Source organism: Ochotona curzoniae, unplaced genomic scaffold (assembly GCF_017591425.1).
Source record: "Ochotona curzoniae isolate NIBS_2020 unplaced genomic scaffold, NIBS_Ocur_1.0 contig_4105, whole genome shotgun sequence".
NCBI lineage: Eukaryota > Metazoa > Chordata > Mammalia > Lagomorpha > Ochotonidae > Ochotona > Ochotona curzoniae.
In genome coordinates, this window is record NW_024466129.1 from 1,703,362 (window position 1) to 1,723,380 (window position 20,019).

General features: G+C 50.0%; 1 protein-coding gene and 1 pseudogene across 1 annotated transcript in view; both read left to right on the forward strand.

Moving 5' to 3' along the window:
- KLHL20 (kelch like family member 20) overlaps positions 1-20,019 on the forward strand; it is a 54,386-nt gene that overhangs the window by 14,270 nt on the left and 20,097 nt on the right. Inside the window, exons 3-8 of the mRNA XM_040984271.1 lie at positions 1,923-2,496; positions 7,991-8,149; positions 9,029-9,123; positions 12,962-13,077; positions 16,536-16,719; positions 18,480-18,623. Coding sequence (XP_040840205.1) covers positions 1,923-2,496; positions 7,991-8,149; positions 9,029-9,123; positions 12,962-13,077; positions 16,536-16,719; positions 18,480-18,623 — 1,272 coding nt within the window. The remainder of the gene's footprint in view (positions 1-1,922; positions 2,497-7,990; positions 8,150-9,028; positions 9,124-12,961; positions 13,078-16,535; positions 16,720-18,479; positions 18,624-20,019) is intronic.
- LOC121159292 lies at positions 13,484-14,739 on the forward strand (annotated as a pseudogene).

Sequence of the window (20,019 nt, forward strand, 5' to 3'; positions counted from 1 at the left end):
AGCCGCACGGTGACACTCCACACTGTATAATCCACAATCACCTGTAGCCGCACGGTGACACTCCACACTGTATAGTCCACAATCACCTGTAGCCGCACGGTGACACTCCACACTGTATAATCCACAATCACCTGTAGCGGCACGGTGACACTCCACACTGTATAATCCACAATCACCTGTAGCCGCACGGTGACACTCCACACTGTATAATCCACAATCACCTGTAGCCGCACGGTGACACTCCACACTGTATAATCCACAATCACCTGTAGCGGCACGGTGACACTCCACACTGTATAATCCATAATCACCTGTAGCGGCACGGTGACATTCCACACTGTATAATCCACAATCACCTGTAGCCGCACGGTGACACTCCACACTGTATAATCCACAATCACCTGTAGCCGCACGGTGACACTCCACACTGTATAATCCACAATCACCTGTAGCCGCACGGTGACACTCCACACTGTATAATCCACAATCACCTGTAGCCGCACGGTGACACTCCACACTGTATAGTCCACAATCACCTGTAGCAGCACGGTGACACTCCACACTGTATAATCCACAATCACCTGTAGCGGCACGGTGACACTCCACACTGTATAATCCACAATCACCTGTAGCCGCACGGTGACACTCCACACTGTATAATCCACAATCACCTGTAGCGGCATGGTGACACTCTACACTGTATAGTCCACAATCACCTGTAGCCGCACGGTGACACTCCACACTATGTCATCTGTGTTTGTGATTGAGTGTGTGGTTTCTTTTGGGCGTTTGTTGTCTATTTTACTTCTTTAGAACCAATGTGATTGTTTAGCTTTGAGATATAACATATATATTTGTATCCTGTTTAGTTAGGATAATGAGAAAATTTTTACTTCATTTATTTACACACAGAGACCTTCTATTTACTGGTTCAGTCTATAAGTGCCCAAAACAACCAGAGCTGGGCCAGGCCAAGGCCGGGAGACACCAAGCTGAGCTCAGGCGTCCAGCAGGTGGCAGCAACCCAGTTAGTTCAGCCATCTCTGCCGTCTTCCAGGTCTGCAGGGGAAGGAATCGTGGGTCAGGAGCCAGAGCTGGGTGTGAGACCCCAAACCTGCTGATACTAAAGGACTGTCTTATAGTGCCACTAAGCTAAACACCCATCCTGCTAAGAGTCCTGATTGGAAGTGAAATCCCTTTCTTAGAAAGCTTAGCAAAAATTCTCAAATCCCAATCAGATAAAATTCTGTCACATTGACCTTTTGGCTTTTAAAATTCTAGTATGTGTTTAAAGAACTATTACTAACACTCCCGTGCAAAGGCAGGACAAACTGGTCATGGCTCTTGAACTTACAGCTGGCAGGTGTCTCTGATATCAGCTTTAGATTGTTTCCAAGTTATACTAAATGCTGAGCTCTGAAAAATACGTATCTTAGAATCAGACTATAGTGTAGATGTTTGAAGATAATTTTTCAGTTCTGGCCTATTTCCCTGAGTTATAGTTTATAGATCTGATGATGAACCTTTACCAAATTCATTGTATTGCCCTGTGAAAATAAGAAATATCAGCTGTTTTAGAAAAACAGCAATTACTAAAATTTTGGTTAAACCTGAGAGAATCTTCAGTAACACTGTAAAAGATATACCTCCGAATAATGTAACGCCTTGCAGGCTGAAGGGGGGTTGCCCTTTCTTCCATAGGAGTGTACTGTGCGCTTGGAGTTCACACGATTAGCATGCATCCTTGAAGAGACTAAGGAAGTGATTGAGTCCTTGGGAAGGGAATTCCTGGGAGGCCTGCGTCTCTCGTTAACTGCAGGATTCCCTGTGTTGGTTTGCAAACACTAGGGCAGAAGTGAAGTTCTGCTCATCTTGGCATCTAAGTGAAGGTCTGCTCATGTTGCTTCCCGTTGCACCTGCAGGTGTACCAGCATCCGACCAGCAGAGACTGGCATGGATGTCACAAGCCGCTGCACTCTCGGAGACCCCAACAAACTGCCGGAAGGGGTTCCCCAGCCTGCACGCATGCCCTACATCTCAGACAAGCACCCTCGGCAGACCTTGGAAGTGATTAACCTTCTGAGAAAGCACCGGGAGCTATGTGACGTGGTGCTGGTTGTGGGGGCCAAGAAGATCTACGCGCATCGGGTCATCCTGTCGGCCTGCAGTCCCTACTTCCGGGCCATGTTCACCGGCGAGCTGGCCGAGAGCCGGCAGACGGAGGTGGTGATCCGGGACATAGACGAGCGGGCCATGGAGCTGCTCATCGACTTCGCCTACACGTCCCAGGTCACCGTGGAGGAGGGCAACGTGCAGACTCTGCTGCCGGCCGCCTGCCTCCTTCAGCTGGCCGAGATACAGGAAGCCTGCTGTGAATTCTTAAAGAGGCAGTTGGATCCTTCTAATTGCCTGGGCATCCGGGCTTTTGCTGACACACATTCATGCCGTGAGTTGCTGAGGATAGCGGACAAGTTCACTCAGCATAACTTCCAAGAGGTGAGTGGTGCGTGGTGGTTTGAACACGTCCATGGCCTGTGGTTCAGGAGATGGGCACGGGCTCTGCTAACAACCTGCTCTTTACTGCTGTTCGAGACTCACAATGTCCTGGGGTCAACTCTAAGCCTGATGCTCATTTTACAAGTCGATTTTGTATTGTGTCAGCAAAAGTTAAGGTTTGGGGATTGACTCTGTATAGCCATATTCATAGAGAGTGAACCTTTTTTTAAGATTTATTTTTACTGGAAAGTCAGATATACAGAGAGGAGAAGAGACAGGGAGAAAGGTCTTCCATCCGATGATTCACTCCCCAAGTGGCCACAACAGCCGGAGCTGAGCTGACCCGAAGCCAGGAATCTGGAACTTCTTCCTGTCTCCCACACGGGTGCAGGGTCCCAATTCTTGTGCTGCTCTCAACTGCTTTCCCAGGCCACAAGCAGGGAGCTGGATGGGAAGTGGGGCAGCCGGTATACAAACCAGTGCCCGTATGGGATCCCAATGAGTTCAATGTGAGGACTTTAGCCACTAGGCTACTGCGCCAGGCCCAAGAGTGAGTTTTATAAGTCAGAAGATACTTGTTTAATTTGTAAGAGGATCTTACCTGCTGGAATACCTGGTGTCAGTCATTTGTGAAAGTTACTTTCTTCTGGATTTCATGGGTTATCCAACAAAGTAAGTTATAGACTTATTTGCAGTTAATAATCAGAAAAAATGATTTCAAATGTTACCAAGAATTTTTATTAAACCTTCTATTTTTCACTTATTTAACAAAAATGTACATAGGTACTATAATATTGTATTAGCCACTTCACTTGGGAATGTAGATTGTAGTGATGCATAGGAAACCCAGTGTGTGTTCATGGAGTTTGTGATCTGGCAGGGAAGGTAGCCATTGAATGCACGGTTTAAGATATTTATTGCAGCTCAGTGCTCCAGACAAGCAGTCCTGGGTGACTTAAGTGTGTGTGTTACAGATTTAGCTCCCTGTATTGACTCATTTAAAATCCTGGGCTATTTATAAAGTGTACGTTTAAAATAAAAAGTAAGTAAGAGACTCAGTGAAACCCAGAGAGCTATGGAGAGGATATTACAGAATGATTTCATAGGAAGAAAGGGGCTGAACACCCCTGGACGTGATAAACCGTGTTAACGTGAGGAATCCTGACTGGCTGTGAGCTGCACTATTGTAACAGCATGGGGAGAGGGGCTGGGGAGTCCCAGAGCCTATGAAACTGTGTCATAAAATGAAATTAAAAATAAATAAATAAATAGCGATGGGAGACCATACATTATAGGGTGTGAAGCAAATGACCAACTTAGTTCATTTTGTGTAAATGAACTTTAATATCAACCTTTAATATCAAACTTTAATATCAACCTGTTCGCCAGCTAACCTCCAGTGGATCAAAAACTTAAAAATACAAAATGAAACCATGGAACTATTAGAAGATGAGATGGAACAATTCCTTTATGAAATTGAAATGAAGAAAACCTTAAATTGACAAATCGAGAGGGGTAGAAGATAGAATTGATAAGTTCAACCATTTAAAAACCAAAATTTTCTTCTTGGTAAAACAAAGCTGCAACAACAAAGCAGAAGTCAAAGACAAACAGGGAAAATATTTGCAACTCCTGACGCACAAAAAGCCTCTCTCTCTACGTCAAGGATTCCTGTTGGTCAGTAACCTAAGCTAAACAGAAAAATGAGCAGTAGGAAAAAAAAGGAAATTGTGGTTACCCTTAAACATCTGGAAATTTACTTAAGATTATTCAAAATAACTGAAACACAAAACTGCCCCCAATGCTATTAAATATCCAGAAGTTTGTGCCCTGCTGGCAGGGCGGTGGGGAACTCGGTTCATGCTAGCATCACTTTGAATTAACATAACACCTTTGATAGGAAATGTGTGGGTGTGTAAATGGCGTGTTATGGCCCAGCGGTCCCACCTCTGGGGATGTGTGTGTGCACTGGAGGAGGGGAACAGCGTGAGTTGCTGCACAGAAGGGTTCTTTCTACGTAATGATTGTTTACATCGTAGAGAGGGCTGCACAGCCGTATGGACCTCTGATGGGGGGCGGAGAGTCCAAGGAGGGGATCGAATATCTTAGTTCTTTGTGTCCGCCTCGTCTGTTAGCAGGGGGTTGCTCCTTGCTGCCAAACTACATCATCATCTGAGGATGTAGTGGTCATTTGATGATGCATTGGAGACCCCAGTGTGGGGAGGAATGTTCAGAGGGTGTGGCTTGAGTGGTCATGATAGTCCTGAGACATTGTCAGCGTCCTTACACCAGGGTTGAGAAAATCTTTCCAAGCTCTGTTGGCTGACCCAGTCCACTTCAGTGCACCCACAGACCCGACACTTGCTGCCAAGGGGGAATTCTCCCACCTGTTCTGCTTTTCATCCCCTGCTGGCTGTCATGTCCCCGTGTGCGTCTGAGCCTGCAGTCTGCCCTACAGGCATCAACCACTGAGGAGACCCAGTCCCAACACATCCATTCCAAGGTCAGACCGCACATCTTGTGATTTGAGTCCAGCCAAAAGTCTCATTAGGGAGTCTGCGAGAAACCCCCTCTGGGGTGGCCTCAGCCATGACTCTTGTGTGTGTCAGTCAGTGCAGGCTCAGGTTCGGTCCATCAGCTGCACCAGCCAACACACATACTGGTGGATACAGCTGCCTGGTCGGTTCCTCCCTCAGCCCATCTTATGTGAATCGATGGGTCTGTGGCCTAGCCTAACCAGCCTGCCACGGCCCAGTCTTCACACATACCAACAGGTACGATGGCCTATGTGATGCAACCCCGATAACCCCGCCAGGTCTGCCCTAGACCTGGTGTCTGTGCGTGATGGTGTGTGCTGCAGCCTCGCCCGCTCCATGCCACATCATCTGGCTCTCATGTACACTCATGGGTGCTGCAGCTTAGCCCCAAAACCCAACCCACATGTATACTGATGCTACTGCTTTGACCAGCCTGTCCACCTCAGCCCTGGCTCCTTCTGTGCTCACCAGGAGCTGTGCTTCCCTGCAGGGGAGACCCACAGTTCCCTTACCAGTCCCACTGCCGGTCCTGGATCTTGCACCTGCTAGAGGGTACTGCGGTCCAACCTGAGATGACTTGCACCCAGTCCTGGCTCTTGCCAGCTGGTGTTGCAGCCTAATTCAGCTGGCCTACATCCATTCTGGCTCTCTTTTGTACCAACAGATGTGGCAGCCTAGCCCAGCCTGGTCTGTCCCCAGTGAGGGCATTTACCTGCAAGTACTGTGGCCCAGCTCAGCCTGGCCCGCCCCACCCCCATTCCCAGCTCTTGCTGGCAGCTGTAGCAGCCTGGCTGAGGCTGGCTCAGGTATTGCATTCCCACCCTATCTGACCCAGCCTGGCCTGCTGCCACAGCATGCCCACACATGTGCCAGCTGGTGCTTGCCTCTCTTGCTCACCAGTAGGAGCTGCAGCCCAGCAGGTGAGTTCTTCAAGTTCCCCTGCCAAGCCTGCTCCCAGGCCCAGATCTCGTGTGTGCCAGTCGGTGCTGCAGCCCAGCCTGATGTGGCCAGTGGCCAGTCCTAGCACTCACCAAAAGGTACTGCAGCCTAGCCCAGTTTGCCCACACCCATTCTGGCTCTCACCAGTGGCACCTACAGCCTGCCTAACCTGGCCCACCCCCAGACAAGCCCTCATATGACCCAGCAGTTACAGTGGCCTGACTTGGCCTACCCCACAACCATTCTGGTTCTCACAAGTGCCAGCAGGTGCTAGAGCCTAGCCCAGCGTTGTCCAGCCTCCACACATGTGAGGGGGTGCTGCAGCCTTGCCCAGCCTGGCCCACCCCCAGGCCCAGCCTCCATACACATCAGGGGGTGCTGCAGCCCTGCCCAGCCCAGTCAGCCTACAACCCCAACTCTTGCACTTACCGTGGGTACTGTAGCCTACAAAGAGAGTCCTCAGAGTTCCCCTACCAGACCCATTCCCAGCCCCGGGTCTTGTGGGTGCTGGGCAGGTAGCGCAACACAGCCTGCATGACCTGCCCGTAGGCTCAGCTCCCATTGGTGGCTGTTGCACCACATGGCCCCACACCCTGTCCTGGCTGTAATGCACTGCCAGTGAGTGCTGCAGCCTAGCTTAGCCTTGCCTGGCCCGTCTCCAGCCCCTGTTCTTGTGCTCCCCAGCAGATATTTAACCTAATAGGGGAGTTCCCCAAGTTTTCCTACCAGACCCACCAGCAGTCCCAGGTCTCATGCCTGCCTTCAGGTGTCACAGCCCCGCGTGGTATGGTCTGCTCCCCTCCCTGGCCTGTGCATGTACTGGTGGGTGCTGCAGTGTGGCCCAGCCAACCTCCCCCCAGTTCTTATCCCCCTGAGTACCTGGCTTGGCCCATCACCACCCCTAGCTCTCGTGTAAACCGACAGGTGCTGCAGTCCCACAGGGCAAGCCCGCAAGTCCCCTACAGAATCTGACCCCAGGTTTGGTTCGCTGGTATTCTGGTGGGTGCTGCAGCCCAGCCTGTCATGGCCAAACCCATGCGCTGACACAGGTGGGTGCTGTGGCCTAGCCCAACTGGGCGTGCCCTACAGCCCCAGCTTTCGCATGCTCTTTCTGGTGACGAGTGATGCTATTCAGTCAGCCTGGGTCTCCCTCACCCAGACACGCCCTCCGGTTTTTCCCTCTGAACTACCCCATCTTAGCTCCCTCGCCTAGCTGTGAATGCAGTGGTCCTGTGCATGGAAGCCCCCATTCGTCACTCTTCCTCTGTCAAAAGTGCCCTCTGCCGCTCCCACCTGGGATGTGTTATCCTAAGACCCTCTTGCACAGGCAGGCTGCACACCCCTGCCTGAGCCCTGGAATGGCATGTCCTAACCCACTGCTCTTACCTTCCTCACATCTCTTAAAGAAGAAGGTGCAACTATGCCAGCACACTGGTGTAGTTAACACAAATTTGGCATTACCCAGGCCCAGAATGCCTGCAGCTACTGGCTGCTTCTCTCCCAGCAGTACAAATACTTGCCTAGGTGCAAGGCAACCCAGGCTGTTGCCTGCAGCTAGGATGCCGTTTTTATCATTTTCTCTTGGTGTGTGTTAAACTTCAGCTCCTCTGTGAAATAGATGATTGCTCTGTAACCCTGGAGGAAGGTTCTGAGAGGAACGTTCTAGCGAGATGGAGCGCGTGCAGGGTGTATGGCCATAGACGAGAGGCAACGTTCTGGCACGGCTGATGCCAGCATCCTGTATCCGAGCGCTGCTTCCTCCTACTGCTCTGCCTCCAGGCATGCCTTCAGCTCACTCGCCCGAGAAGGCACCGGAAGCTAGCCCAATTGCTGGGGCGTCTGCCGCAGGGACTCATGTGGAGGTGCCGGCCCTTGGCTTGGACTCAGCCCAGCAGTTAGATCAACTCATTGATCTCTGTCCCTCTGCCTTTCAGAAGAAGTAAACAAAGAAACCAGGGGAAAGTTGAGGCAGGAAATGAAATGCAATCACAGGTTTTTTTATCCTTGCCCTTGAGCAGGTGATGGAAAGTGAGGAGTTCATGTTGCTGCCGGCCAACCAACTCATTGATATAATATCTAGTGACGAGCTGAATGTTCGCAGTGAAGAGCAAGTGTTCAATGCAGTGATGGCCTGGGTCAAATACAGCATTCAGGAGCGGCGGCCGCAGCTACCCCAGGTAATCATAGGCGTGTTTTGTCTTGTGGAGAGGAAACGGCACTGCCCCTCATACTGTGGAGTCCATCTGTTTCCAAAGAGTGACGGGGAGTTGGAGACGTTTGCCTTGCCTGGCATTGTGAGCTTGCTCTGTGCAGCCCCGTGTCTGGGGACGGTTCTGCCTCAGCCGTGGCACAGCTCAAAGCCTGTGAATGAACCAAGGGAAGCAAGGCTGCTGCTTGCCCTGTAGAGCGAGCCCTGCTGTGGGATTCCCATCCATGGAACTCAGAAGTCCTGCCACGCTTTGAAAAATAAAGGGGCATGTTGGGGCAGAAGTGGGACTGGGCGACATGTTCATGGCCCTGCTTGTGGTGATGCGTTCTCCCAGGTGCACAGCGATACCTTCCAGCACATTCTTCAGACAGCGGAAGCCACAAAGAGTTCCAAAGCCTATATATATTTTGCTGTATATATTCCTATGATAAAGTTTAATTTATAAATTACATATACTAAAACACTAACAGCAACTAATAAAAAGTTAAAAGTATAACAGTACAATATCAAAAATTCTTTAAAACTGAACAGTTTTCCAAATTGGGCTGTAATTGACCACAAGTAATTAAAACTGAGGAGGAGGGTTATTTGTGATAGTCTGACAGTTTAACAGCTGCTGCTTCTGAATTACTAACCCATTTCAGTCCAGTTATACCAGAGTTTATACCAGATTGCTGAAAGCTTAAAACATTTAGAAAAACGATAGCGTGCTTGCAGTTTTCTGATGATGCTGCATTGCTGAGATGTACGCTCCTGATTTGCCGTGTTCGGGCAGAGCTCAGGCAGCGGCTGGCTCGCGCACTCCCCATCGCTGCATGTGCGTCTGACAGCGCGTGTTGTCTTGCAGGTGCTCCAGCACGTCCGCCTGCCTCTGCTTAGTCCCAAGTTCCTGGTGGGCACGGTGGGCTCCGACCCCCTCATCAAAAGTGATGAAGAATGCAGGTATGAGTGATGTTGGCTGGGAAAAAATAAAGAGCTAGCATTCCACGTTTCTTCTCCTCTCCTTATCTGGGTTGCTGGCATCCAGGCAGTGGGTGACAGGTTTTTGTTCTGGGCGAGGGTCTAGAGAAGGCAGAAGAGAAGTACACTTGCCAGGAGAGCTGTGGTGCCCCTTGGCATAGAGGGACAAAGAAGGAGATTTCTGAGGTTTCGATGCAAGCTTGAGTTTGAAGATAGTTCCTTTCCCCTCCCCGTCCCAGGGATAAGTAGAACGAGCGAGGACTTTCTTCCCATCCTGTCCAGTGCGGAATAGAGCTAGCCTTGTCTTCTAAGGCTTTGGACTAAGACCTGCCACCTCCCCACCTGAAAGCGCAGAATCAAACGTGTAAACGTGGTGTCAGCAACTAGAAAGGCAGGTGATTAGATCTTGCATCCCTGGGTTTACTCCCCGAATGGCACAATGGCCAGGGTGGCTGAACCCGGAAACTCAGCTCAGCCTCCAGGGTCCACGGGGAGCAGACGCCACGCCCTGGGGTCGTCTTCCCTGCCCTCCACATCAGCAGAGCGACTGCCATGGGAGCAGTGCTGCTGTGCCGGGCAGCAGCTTAGCTCATTGTGCCACGGTGCTGCTCCTCGGCAGGGTTCCACCAAGCCACAAGTATATTTTCTTTTTTTTTTTTTAAAGATTTATTTTTTATTATTTTTTCATTGGAAAGGCGGATATACAGAGAGGAGAGACAGAGAGGAAGATCTTCCGTCCAATGATTCACTCCCCAAGTGAGCGCAACGGCCGATACTATGCCGATCCGAAGCCAGGAGCCTCTTCCGGGTCTCCCACGCGGGTGCAGGTTCCCAAAGCTTTGGGCCGTCCTTGACTGCTTTCCCAGGCCACAGGCAGGGAGCTGGAAGGGAAGCGGGGCTGCCGGGATTAGAACCGGCACCCATATGAGATCCCGGGCGTGCGAGGCTAGGACCTTAACCACTTGCGCCGCCACGCCGGGCCCCACAAGTATATTTTCAGAAAAGGCGGGGGATAGCTGTTCTGGGCTGGCTCTGTAACATAGTCATATGAAAGATTTAGTGATTTCCCAATTTTGCCGATTTTCAGATTTTGTTTCAAATGTGAAATCATCTGGCATTAAGTTTTCCTCCAGCATATTCCAAATAGGAAAGTAAAAAAGTCAGTATTGTAATTCTTTCTTTTTTTTTTTAAAGATTTATTTATTGTTTATTGGAAAGGCAGATACACAGAGAGAAGAAGATATAGAGAGAAATGTTCCATCCGCTGATTCACTGCCCAGTGGCTGCAATGGCCAGAGCCGAGCCTATCTGATCCGAAGCCAGGAGCCTCTTCCGGGTCTCCCACACGGGTGCAGGGTCCCAAAACTTTGGGCCGTCCTCCACTGCTTACTCAGGCCACAAGCAGGGAGCTGATGGGCAGTGGAGCCACCAGGACACAAACCGATATCCTTGTGGGATCCCAGCGCAGGCAAGGCTAGAGTTTAGCCACTAGACTAGTGCACTGGAACCAGTACTTACAGTTCTTTAAACGCCATAACCTTTAATTCTTCCTTGGTTATTAAATTTGGAATTGTCTCCATCAACTGATGGATGCATAAGGGAAGTGTGGTACACATACCTGACGGGACACTGTTCAAGCCCTCGGAAAGAAAGACCTCTCGTCATTTGTGACAACATGGGTCCGACCAGGGGATGTCAAGGCGATTAAACGTGGCGTGCACCTGTATCAGAATGCCTGGGTGGCAGAAGATGATGGCTCAAGGAGCAGCATCCCTGCAGCGCACAGAGGAGACCCAAGTGGAGCCCCAGCTGCTCAGGCGAGCCCGGGCTGGGCCTGGCTGCTGCAGATGTCAGCCAAGTCAGCCAGTGGATCCAAGATCCCTGTATCTCTCTCCCTATGTATTTAAAATAAATAATGAATAAATTAAAATAAGTTAGACTAGGACTTCCCAGGGGCTGTGGGAAGGGAGGGAAAGGGAGGGAAGGACAGAAGGTAATTCTCAAGAACTGATGGTCCGACTGTAGATTTTTAAAAACTGGGAGAAGTGGGCCCAGCGCAGTAGCCTAGTAGCTAAAGTCTTTGCCTTGCATGCGCTGGGATCCCATATGGGCACTGGTTCATATCCTGGCTGCTGCACTGCCCATCCAGCTCCCCACCTGTGGCCTGGGAAAGCAGTCCAGGATGGCCCAAAGCCTTGGGACCCTGCACCCGTGTGAGAGACCCGGAAGAAGCTCCTGGCTTTGGATTGGCTCAGCTCGGGCTGTTGCAGCCACTTGGGGAATGAACCAGTTAATGCAAGATCTTTCCCTCTGTATCTCCTCGTTGTAAATCTGACTTTCCAAGACAAAGAAAGAAATCGTAAAAAAAAAAAAAATGGAAGAAAGGATTTTTAATTTTTTTCCAGAAAGGAGTTATAAATGTTTGGCAACAGCTATGCCTGCTCTGATGTCCATGTCCCAAAGCATGAAAGCACATAATGTATGATGATTTTAGGAAGTCATCCCTGGGTTTAGATCAGAGGTGGCGCATGTAGAGTCAGCCGCTCACACTTCTTGATGTGTGTATTTTTGAAAGCCAGACAGAAATCTTCCATCTGCCAATTTGCCTCCCAAATTCCTACATGGCTAGGGATGAACCAACCCGAGAGCCGAGAAACAATCCGGCCCTGCTGTGTACAGTAACAGGAGGCAGGAGTCTCAGGCACATACCCTGAGCCCCAAGTGATGCCAAATGCCACCACTCACGTCGCTTGTGTAAGCAGACCCAAGGAAGGCCTGTGCCTGACGGTGGGGATGCTGACCGGGGCACCCCTGGGCCCCATCCAGGTCTCCACTCTGTTCGCGTTTCCGGCTTTCTGGGTACGCAGCAGGCGATGGCTGCCCTCAAGTGGGAGATCTGGCTGGAAGTCTTGGCTCCTGGCTTCAGCCTGGTCCCGGCCCTAGGTTAGAAAGTGCATTCTTGGGTCATGCCTGGGTCTGTACCAAGCAGAATAAATGAACTGTTTGTAGCATTAACAGAAGTGAAAGTGTAGGGTGGTTCAGGAAACCCTTTCACAATTGGGGGACAACGGGCAATAACAATTTTCTTTTTTTTTTTTTTAAGATTTATTTATTTATATTGGAAAGTCAGATATACAGAGAGGAAGATCTTCCATCCGATGATTCACTCCCCAAGTGAGCCAACAGCCGATGCTATGCCAATCCGAAGCCAGGAGCCAGGAACTTCTTCCTGGTCTCCCACACGGGTGCAGGGTCCCAAAGCTTTGGGCCGTCTTCGACTGCTTTCCCAAGCCACAAGCAGGGAGCTGGATGGGAAGTGGAGCTGCCGGGATTAGAACCAGCGCCCATATGGGATCCCGGGGTGTTCAAGGCGAGGACTTTAGCCACTAGGCCACGTCGCAGGACCCACAATAACAATTTTCACTACTCGGTCATTGAATGTCGTAAAAGAGTCAAACAGGGAGGCTGACATTGCAGAAAAAAGAAAGAAAACTCAGGTGCTTTGGTAGAGCATGTCAAGCCACTGCCTGTGGCTTGACACACTGGCCCCCTCCCCTGCGTGATAGGTGTGATTTCAGCTGGCATACTGGCCCCCTCCCTCCCCCACGTGTTAGGTGTGACTTCAGCTGACACACTGGCCCCCTCCCCCATGTGATAGGTGTGACTTCAGCTGACACACCAGCTCCCTCCCCCGCGTGTTAGGTGTGACTTCAGCTGACTTACACTGGCTCCCGCCGGTGTCATCCCTCAGCAGCATTGGGGCTTGGCCGGCAGCGTCTCTGGACATTTGGAGTAAACACAGTATTTTTGTTTTCTGCAGAGACTTGGTCGACGAGGCCAAGAACTACCTGCTGCTGCCTCAGGAGCGACCCCTGATGCAGGGCCCCCGGACGCGGCCTCGCAAGCCCATCCGCTGCGGGGAGGTGCTGTTCGCAGGTGGGCGTCTGCATGCGCGGTGGCCGAGGGACTGGCGTGGGCATGAGCATTGGAAACACTGCAATATTTACTGTCCTAAAGAATATAACAAGATCATTTTGGCACTGGCTTATTTCACTAAGCGTACTAGTCTCCAGCTGAGAACTCAGGTTAACGGCCATGTGTCGGAATATTCTGTTTTGTTGACCAGCCCAAACTTTCAAGCATTTGGACACCTAATTATGTCTTGTTCTTTGAATTCATTCACTTACTCTGTTTTGGAAGCGTAATGCCAATTGATCATACCATAAAACAAAAGATAAGCCACTTTGCAGTTTAGTTCTTAGCCATTATCTAGCAGTTAACATTCTTACGTAGATCCAGGCAGGCAGTGAATGTTCGGTGGAAATGCATCAGTTTCTGTGCAATGTGCAAGTTAGCTCACAGTTACACCGTTTCCCAGGTAACCCAGGTAGAGCCCCCAAACAGCTCTGCGGTATTTTGTTCCTACTGTCAAGCTCTGCACCATTGAGATCTTTGTATTTTAAGTGCTTCAATTCTGTCCATGTAAAGTCAGCTCCCTGTCAAATGAGTAACTGTGTTTTCATAGTTTAGTAAAGCTTCTTCCTTGTTGAGCAGCCCTCACTAAAACACCTGAAGCTGTTTGAGCTTTGTCAGCGCTCAGAGGTTCCAGATTTTGAATGTTTGGTTTGGGGTGCTCAGCCGGCGCTCTCTGCACATGTGCCAAAGCACGGTCTGCATTTCAGATGGGGCACACTCAGCCCATAGTAGCTTATTCTTTAAAACTTCTTCTTGGGAGGGGAGGGAGATGCAGTGGCGGACAAGATGGCTGCATGGGCTGCACGGGACGGGAGGAGTGGTGGCAGAGGTGGCGTAGGGCTTGTGGTCCCAGCGGCGGGACAAGTCGTGGCCGTAGCGGCTTGTTGGATAAGTGGAAGATTGATGATAAACCTGTAAACGTTGGTAAATGGGATGGCTCAGCTGTGAAAAACTCTCTGGATGATTCTGCCAAAACGGTACTTCAGGAAAAGTGTGAGTATGTGGAGAATTTTGGCTTAATTGACGGTCGCCTTACCATCTTACGGTCCCCTGCTTCTTTGCAGTAGCGGCTTTGATTTGGGATTACGTGCATTTCCAGTCGGAGCCCGCTTTGGCCTTGTGCGTCATATCCTATTTTGTGATGAGGGGCATTGTTACTGTTTATACCTCTCATGAGGAGAAGAGCATGTTTCTCGTGGCCGACAGGAAAGATCTTACAGGAATGGATCCTGTTGATGTTTAGCAGCTGTCCTCCAGTCTCAAAAGGTTCGATGACAAATGCACCCTGAAGCTGGCTTCCATCAATGGAGGAACAAAGCAGCAACAGGCAGCTGACGTCACCAAGTCCGTTGCTGAGGCTTTTGACCACAGTGGAACGCTGGTCATGGATGCATATGAACCTGAGATACCCAGGCCCCACGACAGCCTTGCCACAGAAAAAAAAAATAAAATAACCAATTCTAGAAGTGGCCCAGTTTATGCTGGCTCATGCTGAATTACCCAGTGGGTGGAGGGAAGAAACAACATAAAATGGGTAGAGTAAGAGTGTTGAAAATGTGCCTGTTGTGGGGCTGGGCTGTCCAGACAGAAAGGCACCTACGATATCTGTGAGGGCTGGATAGTGGAGCTGGTTACATGGAACTAGGCTTTAATACCCATTGATATCTACAAGAGCCGAATGGGATGTGGGGCAGACTGGACTAGACTGCTACACATACTGGCAAACCAGGACAGGGAGCCAGCCTGGTGAGGGTAATGGTAGGTCACTCTGACTAGGCTGCAGCTCCCGCTGGTTTATGTGAGGGCTGAGTGTGTGCTGGGCAGAACCAGGCTGGACTGTAACACCCATTGGTTCCAGTGGAAGTCAGGGCTGAAAACAGAACCAATCCAGCAATTGCAACCACCAGCTGATCAGGGCAATGGACTGTGCCGGGCCCTGTACTTGCTAGTACATCCAAGAATCTGGTCTGAGAACACCTCAGACAAAGTTTCGATTGGGGATCTCCCCAATCGAAATGCCGAACTCAGAACCCTAACACAGAAGACAGAACAAGTCAATCAACAACCTCTGCTACATGTTGGCATCGAAATACTGGGCAAACGGAGACTTTGTGATGGACTATGTCAATCAGTGGATTCTTCAGCCACCTCATTGTGCTTGGAGTGGTGAGATTGGCAGTGATTCATAACTGGTGAACTATCAAAACCACTTGAGTGCAGGGGTCCAAGGACCTGGGCCATCCTCCACTGCCTTCCCAAGCCATCGGCAGGGAGCTGGCCTGGAAGTAGGGCAGTCGGGACTCGAACCAGCATCAGAATGGGCTGCTGGCACCTCGGGGAGAGGATTAGCATTCAATGCTACTGTGCCAGCTTCTATATTTTTTTCTTATACTTCTGGAGACTATAGTTCCAAAATCAAGTCCCAGCCAGTTCCGTTTCTGAGAGGGTGCTCCTGGCTTGTAGACGGCTGCTGCCTTGTTGTGTCCACAAGAGAAGGGAGGGGCAAGCAGTGGGAGAACCAGCACAGGGCCAGGGCCCATGGTGCCTCTGCTCAGAAACGGAAATTGACTGAGTTAGGGTACCCCCCCCTTACGGCGTCGTCTGAACTGTTTGCATCTTTAGAGGTCCCATCTCGGAGAAGAACCTAGGGACTGAGGCTTGGACATGGACTTATGGGTGGGAGAGCACAGGCATTCAGTTCCTAACACTCAGCTGTGAAAATGGGATGCCTTAAATGTCGTGTTGGATGGTTCTGAATTCAGCGTAAACTACAGATTAAACAGAAAGCAAAGTATTTTTGAATTTTAGAATTTGGGGGGCCCAATGCCATGGCCTAGCAGCTAAAGTCCTGGCTTTGCATGTGCATCAGGATCCCATATGGGCGCCAGCTCTAATCCTGACAGCTCCTCCTCCCATCCATCTCCCTGCTTGTGGCCTGGGAAAGCAGTCAAGGACAGCCCTGCACCCACATGTGGGAGACCTAGAAGCGGCTCCTGGCTCCTGGCTTTGGATTGGCACAGCTCCGGCTGTTGCACTCACTTGGGGAGTGAATCATCAGATGGAAGATCTTCCTCTCTGTCTCTCCTCCTCTCTGTACATCTGACTTTGCAATAGAATAAAATCTTCTTTAAAAGAATTTCTGTGCTGCTTCAGTCCCAGGGCACTTGTTAAGAGGCCATGAGTAAACAATCCAGAATCCATCCGCCCGTACAGTAAAAACACAAGGAGCCTGAAGTGCTGTGTGGGACTTTAGTAACATTTCCATTTGCCTAGTACCACGTCCAAGGTCACGGTGAGCGCAGTCGTACTTGACTTTGGCCTCCACGGTCACCCGCTCGGTCCACACGTGGCTCGTGCACGGTTACCGGGAGCGAGCCGCTGCTTAGCACGTCCTCCACATCACTTCCTTTCTTCCTCAGTCGGTGGCTGGTGCAGTGGAGACGCCATTTCCAGTGTGGAGAGGTACGACCCACAGACGAACGAGTGGCGCATGGTGGCTTCAATGAGCAAGAGGCGGTGTGGGGTCGGGGTGAGCGTCCTCGATGACCTGCTGTACGCAGTGGGAGGCCACGACGGCTCTTCTTACCTCAACAGTGTGGAAAGGTAAGTCAGGGTGACTGCAAGTGTCCTTGAAGCAGATGTGATTGCAGTCTGTGGCACCGGGTGGCAGGCTCGCCCGTGGAGCGCGACAAACATGTCCTTGATGACATGTCCACTCCTTTGCCCTGGCTTCTGCCCTCTGTGCATGGCACTGCGCTGCCTCCGAGTGCTGGGACCCTCTGGCTTTCTTCTCTTCCTAAGTGTATGCTTGCTTCTCTCTCTTCCTGGAATATCTCTGCCGTTTTTGTTACAGATTGTTTTATTTATTTATTTTTTATTGGAAAGGCAGATTTACAGAGAAGGAGAGAGAGATGTTCCATCCACTGGTTTGCTCCCCTAGTAGCCTCAACAGCTGGCGCTGAGCCAATCTGAAGCCAGGAGCCAGGAGCTCTTCTGGGTCTCCCACACGGGTACAGGGTCCCGAGGCTTTGGGCCATCCTCAACTGCTTTCCCAGGCCACAGGCAGGGAGCTGGAAGGGAAGTGGAGCTTCCGGGATACGAACAGGCGCCCTTATGGGATCCCGGGCGTGTGCAAGGTGAGGACTTCAGCCAGTAGGCCATGCCGGGCCAGTCTATCCTTACAAGACTTGCATATCCTGCAAGACTCAGATGAGCCATCCCTACCTCAGGCCTTCTACGGCCCCTTTCCCTCGCATCTGTCGCAGTGCTGACACGTGGACACCTTACAGTGACTCAGGTGTTAACAGCGCCTGTTCTCCGACCCCTCCTCTTCTCAGCTCCGTTGTCTTCCAGTGATCCTTGTGTTTATGTAAGGTGCATTTCTGAAGTTCTGCGTCCGCCTGCAATCAAGTGCCCGCAGTGTCCGTGTGCAGCTGGAAAGCACGAGGCTCGGTTCCACAGACGTGGAGGCGGGCGGGCACCTGCAGGGGGTGCTGCTCTGTGTTGCCCAGTTCTGGAATCGTATCTAAAAGGAATTCAGATTTTCTAACAGAATAAGTAAATATTTTAAGGAAATGTAAGCAGAAGTGGCTACGTCTTAGTCACACTAAAGCGTATATATACCAAAATGTGTGCAAGGCAGTGAGTGGACGCACAGCAGCACATCTGTATGGATTTTAACTTATAGTCATTTGAAAATAACAAAGATGAAAAACAGTGAAATACCACTTTAAGAAGTTATTAAAAAAGGCAACAAACCTAAGAAAATAAAAAGAATATCAGTGAAAAGCAAAACAAAAAAACATAAGTAGAAAAAATAGTAATAAAAAACCAAAAATAAAGAATCAGTGGAGGGTTTGGCGCCGTAGCCTAGAGGCTAAAGTCCCGCCTTGCATGTGCACCGGTATCCCATATGACTGCCGGTTTGTATCCTGGCTGCCCCACTTCCCATCCAGCTCCCTCCCTGTGGCCTGGGAAAGCAGTCGAGGACGGCCCAAAGCCTTGGGACCCTGCACCCATGTGGGAGACCCGGAAGAGGCTCCTGGGTTTGGACTGGCTCAGCTTCGGCTGTTGTGGCCACTTGGGAGTGAACCAGCCAATGGGAAACCTCTGTGTCTTTCCCTCCTTCTGTAATTCTGCCTTTCAAAGACTAAATGAAATAAAATATTTAAATATATTCACGTATAACATTATATACAAATGAATTTAAAAGTTAAAAGCCAATTCGATTTCCATGTATTTTTAGTTATTAATCAACCCTTGTTTAAGGCAAATAGCGCATATGAGTCCCTCGGTTGGGAATATGTGCTGCAGCCAAGCCTCCTCGTAGAACACGGACTCTACTCTGAATGTGTTCCTTGCAGGTATGACCCCAAAACAAACCAGTGGAGCAGCGACGTGGCCCCGACCAGCACCTGCAGGACGAGCGTTGGCGTGGCCGTGCTCGGCGGCTTTCTGTATGCTGTGGGCGGCCAGGATGGCGTGTCTTGCCTCAACATTGTCGAGAGGTGATTTCTTAAAGTCATTTTCAAGTTCTTTTTCAGTGACGAAAAGGACAGATTTAAGGTAACAGTTACAGCTAACTTTAAAGCACTAAGCGAGCCACTGTTCAGTGAAGCTTCCATATGCTTTTAGGAAGAAGTTTTCAACTGATCCAGAAAGATTACAAATATTTAACTAGTTTTTAAATTGATTTTTAATTGACAACTAACATTCTATATATCGATGAGAAATTGCTTGTTTCAAAAATGTATGTTGTGATATGAGTCATATGCATTGTCTCACATGTTTACCACTGTTTTGTGACGGGGACACCCAAAATCTACCTGACACGCTGTTTTTCAGATGTGTAATAATTGTTATTAATCACAGTCATGTTGTACGTTAGATCTTGGAACGTATTCTTGCTAAGTGCTGCATCCTTTGACCAGCACCTTAAGCCGCACCCAGCCCCGGTGCCACTAGTGCTAGCTGTGCGTGATGTCACGCGGTCCTTGTCTCTCCTCAGCTTGGTTCACCTACTGTAATGACTTGTGCCTCCATCCAGATTGTTGCAAAGAACAGCATTTCATTGTAGTTCCTGTGTGTGTGCCACGCTGTCTTTATCAGTCTGTGTGCTGACAGGAGCTTGGCGGCTTCAGTTTCTGAGCTGCTGTGAACAGCCTGACAGTACACGCAGGCGCGCAGGCTCCTCCACAGCTTCGTTGCATTTCTGTGGTTCTGCACGTGGCAGGGTTCCTGCGTCATGTGGAAGGTCTGCTTTTATTTTTAAGGAGCTTCCATACTGTTTACCACAAAGGCTTGACCAATTTGCATTCCTACCAGGAGTGTGTAGATTCCCTTTTTGCTTACCAGCAGTTGTAATCCCCTTTTTAGTCGCCAGTCTAAATAGCTAACCCAGTAGCCAGCTCACTGTACGTGAGGAGGCAGCGTGCTTGGTTTTCACTCACGTTTTCCTGAGGTTAACCGTATTGTGCATTTTTCATGTACTTGCTGGTCATTCGTGTCTTCCTTTGCGAAAGGTCTGTTTGGATATACTCTTTTTTTTTTTTTTGCTTGTATTGTTTGCTTTCTTACACTATTTGTTTGAATCATAATTGTGGCTCTTAAGGCCTTATCAGAAGTGTAACTGGCAAGTACTCCCCCTCATTCTGCCTCTTCACAGTGCGGTGCGCTTGCCATACAGAAGGCCCGAGTTTGATGACGCTGCGTTGGTCGGGCTGTGCTTTGGTGAGCTGCGCCCAAAGAACTCTGCTCCAGTGCAGTTGTCAGTGTCTCCCCTGGGCTTTGTGGTTAGGGCTGCAGGCTGGGGGTCTCGTAAATGGCTCTCTGATGGTGCTGTCTGCCTGTGCCTCCTACAGGACAGGGCTCGGGGGTCATTCTGCATGTGGATGTCACGTTTCC